This window comes from Helianthus annuus, chromosome 4 (genome assembly GCF_002127325.2).
Source record: "Helianthus annuus cultivar XRQ/B chromosome 4, HanXRQr2.0-SUNRISE, whole genome shotgun sequence".
NCBI lineage: Eukaryota > Viridiplantae > Streptophyta > Magnoliopsida > Asterales > Asteraceae > Helianthus > Helianthus annuus.
In genome coordinates, this window is record NC_035436.2 from 123,908,741 (window position 1) to 123,917,428 (window position 8,688).

General features: G+C 37.4%; 2 protein-coding genes across 2 annotated transcripts; both read left to right on the forward strand.

Annotated features, from left to right (window-relative positions):
- Window positions 1–5,120: 5,120 nt before the first annotated feature.
- LOC118491542 (serine/arginine repetitive matrix protein 1-like) lies at window positions 5,121–6,515 on the forward strand. Its single transcript, XM_035989394.1, has one exon. The coding sequence runs from the start codon at window positions 5,121–5,123 to the stop codon at window positions 6,513–6,515; it is 1,395 nt and encodes a 464-aa protein (XP_035845287.1).
- A 14-nt stretch (window positions 6,516–6,529) lies between these two features.
- On the forward strand, window positions 6,530–7,363 carry LOC110892389 (glutamic acid-rich protein-like). The gene has a single exon (XM_022139555.2). The coding sequence runs from the start codon at window positions 6,530–6,532 to the stop codon at window positions 7,361–7,363; it is 834 nt and encodes a 277-aa protein (XP_021995247.2).
- The last annotated feature ends 1,325 nt before the right edge of the window (window positions 7,364–8,688 follow it).

Consider the following 8,688-nt stretch of genomic DNA (forward strand, 5'->3'; position numbering starts at 1 on the left):
ATCGAAATACTTCAATTCTCCATCCGTTTGGCTTAAACAATCAGAACTCCCCCTCACAACAAACTATTTTCCCATAATGATTTCAAAACACTCAAGTTTGTTTTAATCAGAATGGTTTTTCCGGAAAATAAGTTTAGTTGCTTTTACCTTTTGTAAACATGGGGCAAAATCATCACATTGTTTACCAATTTCATGAATGATAGTTAAATCAAGTCTAACTGAATGACCTTGGTTTAACTACTTGTAAGATCAACTGGTTCTCATTCTGAACCATTTATAACAACCACAAACATACAATCACTTGTAAGTTTAGCAATTCAAGCTCTTCAAACCTGTTTTTCAACCAATTACCATCTTTTGGTTGAATTCTCAAGATGCCGATTCCTACTCCTCGCTTACAAACCTGGGAGTTCCGGCAAGTCCTGCAACTTCTCAAACACAGATTTAGAAAGATGCCGATTCATGATCCACAATACCAACTTGGGATCTCCGGCAAGTCAGGTTTTCATTCTTGAAAAAATATATCCACCCAAGCCTGACCTTCCTTGGGTGTGACCTCATCGTTTTCATCTTTCCTTTCAACCGACTTGTAAACCCATCCTTTGGAAGCATAAAAATCCTGAATGCTTTGGGCCTTACCACTGACCATTTTTCCAAAGATGCGTTTTACATTTCCATTGAATGTTTTTTCAACATCAATTTTCTTTTTGTCAGAATAAAACTGATTTGAAATTTCAACTTTTCCGATTTTAGATTTATAATTTTTAGCACTTAGTGGCGGAAAATTCACATCGTCCACTTTTGAAACTTTTCTTACAATCTCTTTCTCAACACGTGGCTCCTCTGATTTTATGGAATCAGATTCATCACCAGACTTGTTACCTGAACCTTTACAACCCATTTCTGATTTGTGGCATTGTCTATTCTTTTAAAAGCACTCTTTGAAGATTCTCCTTTTTCATAAGTCGAATTCTCAAAGCCTGTGAACTTCCGGGTTGACAGTTCAGTCTTCTCAACAACTTTTTCTTTCATTTTTCTTGAGACTTCTTGTTTTGGTCGAAATGTCTTTGGACAATCTTTTGCAACATGACCCACATCTTTACACTGAAAACAAGATCTCTTTTCAACCTTCTTCGGGTCTTCTTTCTTCTTCATGCCCTCTTGCTTCTTAGCAAGGAATTCTTGATTTGTCTGATTTCTGAATGATTTCTCTTTTTCAGCTTCTGTTGTTTTTCCTGCAACAAACATTGTTTTTGGTTTATAAACTTTTTCATTTTTATAGTTTTTCTGTGAAATAAAACCAAGACCTTTCTTTTTGTAATTACGATCATGGTTTGGTTTCTTTTGGAAACTATAACCACAATTGTAACCCATTTTCTTCTTGATTCTTTGTTGATCTCTTGAAGTGTATTGTTTAGGTTTTCCATTAAGATTGAAATCTTTTATTTCAGAAATATTAATTTCTGTTAATTTGAAAACCTTTTGAATCATTTCAAATCTGACACTTCTTATTGGAAAACTCTCATCTGAATATAATTTGTCAGAACCTTTCAAAGTATATGCCACTTTGACCGATTCATCATTCAAATTAGATTTCGAAAGTAAAAACTCTTTATCATAAACCCGTTTGTCCTTTTTGACTGTTTGCTTTGACGCACTGGACCCAGACTTTGACTCGGGTTTTGACTTCGGTTTTGATTCCTCATTGTCATCTGTGTCTAACACCTGATCCACCATACTTTTTATCAACTTTGACTCATGATCAGTGTCGGATGACGTATATGTGACATCAACACTTTCTGGTAAGTTATCCGACGACCCAGACTCCCATTTCAAATTGATCGCTTTATTGACTCTTTCTGAATTTGGACTTCAAGGTGAATATCCATTTTCGACCGGGGGCGGACATCTGTTATAGGATACACTTGGTTTCTTACCAGAAGTCTTCAATTTTTCTTCATCTTTTGTCACGGATTTTTCTTCTTCAAATATCTTCACTTCTTCAAATGTTTTCAAATCTTTCACCACTGGATAAATCCTGTCAACAACAAAAGTAGAACATGAGTAACTATCTAATAATTTCTTAACTTTCTCAGTTTCTATCTTTTGTGTTGCCAACTCAAGCTCGAGATCTGCACATTTCTTTATGTTATAGTTCACCGTATCAAGTTGTCTTAGGTAAGCTATCTTCAAAGTATTCATAGCTTCAGCTTGTTCACCATCAGAATCTGTATATTTGTTGATTTCTCTGTTCATTGTATCATACGATTCCTTCAACTTGTGAATGTTGTGCAACAGCTCATTGTTCTGCTTAATCAGCAAATCACAGTTCATGCATTTTTCTTGGACCAAGACTGGTTCAGCATCCACTTTAATCTCGAATTCAGAAACCTCTTTCACTGTCCTGCTTGAATTTAAAAATTGAGTTCTTCTCAATTTCTCAGCTTTTGCTTCTTCCTTCAATCTCTCTTCCTCTTCTGCGTCCTCTATGATCTTTCTTCGTCTCTCTTCAGCAGCTTCCATGACTTTTCTGCATCTTTCTGCACATTTCAAACCATAAGCATTAGCAAAGAAAGCATGAGAACTATTTTTGGCCATAAAGTCTTTATCTGTACAAAAATCATCCCAAGTAAATCCTTCAGCCAACTTCTCGTCATTTTGTTCAGCTAAACACACTTTGCTTTCTTTCGGAAGATACTTTTCACAGGTAAAATTATCATATTTTCCCTGACTAACAACACATGCTCTTTTATCTGCCACATCTCTTCCATGAGCCGTTTGTGCCTGATGCTGCTGTGATGGTTGAGTGATTTGATGATAGATGGCCTTCTTGTGATAATCATTGTTTCCGAAAGGATTCTGAGCACCGGTAGCTTCACGGTTTTTGCATTCCCTCTTGAAATGCCCCTTCTCCCTGCAACGAAAACATGTAACTTTAGATTTGTCAAAACCTAAAGCTGAAACGTTTGCATCACGAAAATCATCACGGCCGGTAATTTGTTTAAACTTTTCAGCGCGTCTCATCACACTCGCCATACACCATTTTATATCCATTAATTCCATTTCTTCAGAATCAATTTGATCGTAATCCTCTTTCGTGAGCATTGGATTTCCGATCTTTCCTGCAACAAAACAACTATAAGATTCTAAAATCATCCCTAACAAAGACATTTGATTTTTTTCAATATCTTCAGTGTAGTCTTGATCATTTTCAAGGCTTAACACAATGTTACACTGAAGTTTTCTACCATTCTTTGTTACAGAGATGTTAGGATCGAAAGATGAAAATCTTGTGCTGCTGCTTGATCCCTGAGATGCCGTCTTCTCAGCAGAATCTTTAACACTGTAAGCAGTTTTGATCTTAGGAGAAAACTTTGTTGAATCATTAGCACCATGCTTGTAGTACAGACTGATATCCTGCTCTCCATCATAGTTCTTCATCCTAGCGATCTTTCTCTGCTCCATTTCTTGAGCTTCCAAATGCTTTATGAAGTCCCCTAGTTTCATCTTTTTGTATTCTGCTTTGTTGGACTTCAGCATCATCAAAAATGTTCCCCAGATTTCATATGGAAGCGCATCTGCAAGTTTTTCAATTAATTCGTCAGTATCTTTCTTAACACCTAACTTTGTCATATTTCTCACCAAGTTACAATATCTATCAATAATTTGTTTGGTGGTTTCATTTTTCAATCCCCGAAACAAGTCAAATTCTTTCTTCATGAGAGACATTTTGTTTTTTAACATATCATCACTTCCCGTAAACTTTGCTTCCAATTCTGTCCAAATCGAATATGCAGTTCCATCATGTTGAAGCAGTATCAAAATATCTTCTTTTATCGCTTGCTGAAGTAGACTGACCATCAATTTCTCATCTCGATACTTCTTTTTCTCATCTGTACTCATATCTCGAAGTGTTAGTTGCACACCATTTTTAACTGGTTTAACATATGGTTCCTCAGTGTGTTCCCATGCATCAAGATGATAAGCTTCAACCCAATTTCCGAATCGTTCCGACCACACATTGTAATCATCAATATCCATGAGTTTCGGTGGTTTCTGAGACGTTCCGGTTTCATTTTCAATCAAAGCATTTTGAGTAATCGAGACCGGGGTAGCAAAAGCATTATAAAATTCCGTATCCATTGTTCACAAATTTTTCACAAATTCTCAGCAATTTTCAAATATTAGCAATATGTTCACAAAAGCGACTGAAATATACTATCTCGATGAGCGGTCCAAATGATTGATCTAATAAGCGGTCCAATCTATATTCTTTGGAGCGGTCCAAGTACAAAAACAGTTCGAGCGATTTGACCAGGTTACCAAATAAGCGATCCAAAAGCTATCAATTCGAGCGGTTCACAACGATACGTTCGAGCGGTCCAAGACAGTCACAAGAGCGGTTCAGAAGCTTACGTCATTTTTTGAGCGATCCTGAATGAACAAATCACCTAAAATCTTGGTTTCTACTTTGATTTTAGATCTGAAAACTTCAAGGATTTGTTAATTCATGATTCCGAGTGCACTGTGTGATTTTGAGCTTGTTTTACCGTGAAAAATTTTGAAAAAGTGAAGAAAGTGTAGAAAATCAGAAGAATAGTAGCTAAAATGGAAAGAACTCCTCCTCCTGAGCTCTGATACCACTTGTAGGATCGTTCATCGACCTGTTTGAGTCGTTCAGAGAAGTTCGTATCCGAATTAAGAGGTGGAAACTAATAATTCGGTGCAATTGACGCTGTATTCACTTTAATATTGTTGTTGTATTGATTTCTTGCAAGATTACACGATCAGACAGCACTTCGGCAGAGTACCGGAACAATACACCTCTCACTCACTGATGTGGATCGCTCTACAGACCTATATATAGAGGTTCTGGTCCGCTCATACGACATGCCGTATGAGCGACCCTACACAGTGACACATAAGCGATCCAGCACATGTCCACATAGGCGATCCTAACCCAACTATGACACAAAAGCGACCCTAGATTTGTACATATAAGCGATCCCTGTTCAAACAATCTAATCTAGGATTCCGTGTCATGTTTGATCTGTTCAACCTTCAAGACTTGATAGAAGACGTAGTCAGCAGACGTAGGTGCACTAACACACTGTGTATTGATGTCTTTGAGCCATACGAAAGGAGGTTATGATGTGATGAGAGATTATCAAATGAATATGGTTACGGCTTTAGTGTTGAACAAAAAGTACAATTTCTCACACATTGTATTCCATTACATGGCTGAGAATATCAAGATAGATAGCAGAAGTTGGATGTATCCGAGGTTCATTCAGATGATGATTGATCACGCTTATCCTGAGATTGATAGAAACATAAAAGATGACTTGTTGATACAATCACACATGAGCAATGATACGCTTAAACAGATTGTGAGATACCATCTGAATCACCCAGAACCGAAAGTTAGTGTTGAATTCTTTGGGTCTATAAAAGATGCTAACTACGCTGATCCAGATCCAGTTGATCATCAGAACTGGAGAAATGAAGCTGAAATGAAAGAGGCAGGGTATGCTGAAGAGTTGAAAGTTCTTGAAGATTTCAAAAACACAAAGAATGAGTGGTATCTGAAAGAAACTGGGAGAAGACGTAGAAAGGCCACTCCTATTGTTAAAAAGGCTGAGGGATCTTCTTCACAACCAAAGAAGAAGCAAAAGAAAGCTGCAAAAACGTCTTTGATTGATGAACCTGAAGAAGATGAACAGGTGGTTACTGTGGAAAAGGAAACAGTAGTAGCTGCAGAAGATGATCCATTTAATGTTGATGATTTGTTTGATACTGATGTCTTAGAGACAGGGCCAACAGTGGTTGCTGATGTTGATAAAGTTGTTAATGTTGAAGCACAGAAAGAGAAAGAAAAGTTTGTTGATGATATTGAAGGAGATGATGTGGATAAAGATACTACAAGCTCCTCGAGCTCTTTAGATGATGAAATTGATGAAACTGAACGTTTACGAAGAGTTCAGGAAGAAATAGAACAAGAGAAGTTATTGAGAAAGAGAAAGAGACAAGAAAAGGACGATGATGAAGCTTATGTGCCTTCTCCAGAACACGTCTCAGTGTCACAATCTCCTCAAGGCGGCAGAAAGAAAGCCGGAGCTCGAAAGAAAGTAGTTTCTCCAAAGATTCGCAAAGTCACACCAAAGATATCAAAACCAAAAATTGTGCTAAAGAAGAAACAAACCAAGGAAACCAAGAAACCACCTACACCACCACATGAACCAACACCACCACAATCACCAGTCCAATCACAATCCCGACAACCTACACCACCACAACAATCCTCACCACCTAAACAACCAACACCTCCAAGACAACCATCACCACTACATCATTCACCTCCACAACACAAACCCTTTTCACCTCGCAAGAACTCTTTTAGACCCCTCCACTCACCCAAATGCAACCAAGTTCTTCTAGCAAAGGTCTTTATACTCCACATGATAATCTTGAAGATATCGGAGACTTCGGTTTTACGAACAATGAACAAGTGTTGAAGTTGGAGAAAAGGATGGATGAAGTGTTAGTGGAAAACAAGAAATTAGCCGCTGAAAACAAGAAGGTGTCTGATAGGGAGAAAATTCTAGAAATGCGTGTGAAGAAGTTGGAGATTGATAATAAAGAGTTGGTGAAAAAGATTGATTCTGATCAGTCAGAGATTGACATCTTGAAGGTGAGAATTGCTGAGCTAGAAGAAGAAAAGGCTCGACGAGATGAGCAAAATGAATACTTCAAGTTGAAGAACAAAGAATTTGAAGCAGCTAAAGAGTTAAGAGATCACGAGTTCTATATGCTGAACAAAGTTGTTGAAGGCATGCTTGGAACATCGGTAGAGCAAAAGTTTGAAGAGCTGCAAGTTGAAGAGCTCAGAGCTGAACGTCAAGCCAAAATCGATGAACAAATGAAAGACAAAGGCAAAGGAGTTGAAGGTAGTTCTGCAATGACTGAAAGATCAATTGTTCCTTCAATGGTTGTTGATAATCCCAAGCCTATCTCTGCTGTTTCTGGTCTATTTGAGGATTATACTCCTATGGATGAATTGATTGGAGATAGTGATGAAGATGATGAAGAGGAGGATGAAGAGGAAGATGTCAAAGATGAGAAAGTATACTCTGCGAGCAGTCATGGTTCAGGAAAAGATGATGATGACGATGATGCTCAGGGTGGTACAGGGTTGAAAGTATCTGAAGCTTCTGCTGAACAGAATGTTGATAATTTGATGAATGACTCTGTGAACGAAGAATCAGGGGGAGCTGATAGACAGGGGGAGTCAGGTGATGCAGAGAACGTTCAACAAGCTGAGAAATTGATCTTGAGGTTAGATACTTATCGTGAAGAAGGATAGAATTTCCATACTTACACGTTGGAAGCAATTAAGGAAATGACTCGCGTGATGGATCCTGACTTTAAATTCGATTTTGAAGAAGAAATGAATCCTGAGTTTGAAGAAGAGTTGAATGCCTTTGACATAAATCATCAGTCTGAGTATGAGTATCAGTATGTTGAAGATGCTGATTTGTATGATAGAGTGGAAGTAGAAGACTGGACAGATGATGAAAGCGTTAATGAAGATTCCTCACAGTTGCCAACATTAATGGAATTCTTTACTGAGGAGAATCGTGATGAGTTGCGAAGGAAAGTTGCTGAAATTCTGAAAGATAAAAACTTTGATGGCACTCAGAAAGACATGGCAAAGGAAGAAAGGAAGAAATTGTTAAAAGAAAGTCACGAGAGAAAGTTCAAACGTCCTCTGAAGTATTATCAACGTGATAGAATCGTATCTCTCGGTGACATTATTAGCTGGGGTTTCTTACCGCAAGTTAATGCATATGCGATTAGGAGGGAATGCGGAGTCCAGTACTTTGAGAAATTACATGATATTATGTCACTTCCATGGTGGGATGTGGACGAATTGTCAAAGGTTAGAACTTTGGGATATTGTCACACCCCGACGACGTAAAACAACAAAACGTGGCGGAAACGTCGGGGAGTGTTGTAACAGAATCATTGTTTCACAACCATGGATTAAACAAATTTCGTTTTATTGAATTAAATGAGTTACAATGTCTTAACAATAAAGAAACATAACAAAAATTAACTAGTCTTGCATCTTTTAATGTCACTAAGGCCTCGTCCAATCCTATGTGAGCATGCATCAATATCATCATCAAATATCATCAACTATTGTACCTGAAACACATGTGAAAATACATCAGCATAAAAATGCAGGCGAGTACATAGGTTTTACGAAAAACAGGATTCATGACTTAGGTTTAAGAAAATGTTTAACCAAAAACTTGTCATGAATCCAGTTTAAGTGTTTGCTTTTATAAAATGTTTGAAAATCGATGATAGATATGTATAGTTAAAAATGATGTAAGGTTAAATGAATAACCAAGTGAAAATGAGTTTGTATAAAACAAACTGTTTTGTAAAACAATGTCTTGTGAAAAATATGTTATTTGTATAACAATGTATAAATCCAAATGAATGATTTAAATAACGCTACGCCATGTAATATAATACAAGCACTTATATATAGGAAGTACCAGCGGCGTATCCACCATGCTTGTATCACATTACACACGTCTCGTTACTCAAATCACTTACCCACATAAACCACCAATGTAAATTGCCCATGTCTAAACCGTTGTCAAATGTCAATCAAGT

Excerpts from the sequence above, each read along its gene's own strand:
- LOC118491542 (XM_035989394.1), top strand. The coding sequence starts at position 5,121 with ATGTCTTTGAGCCATACGAAAGGAGGTTATGATGTGATGAGAGATTAT.
- LOC110892389 (XM_022139555.2), top strand. The coding sequence starts at position 6,530 with ATGGATGAAGTGTTAGTGGAAAACAAGAAATTAGCCGCTGAAAACAAG.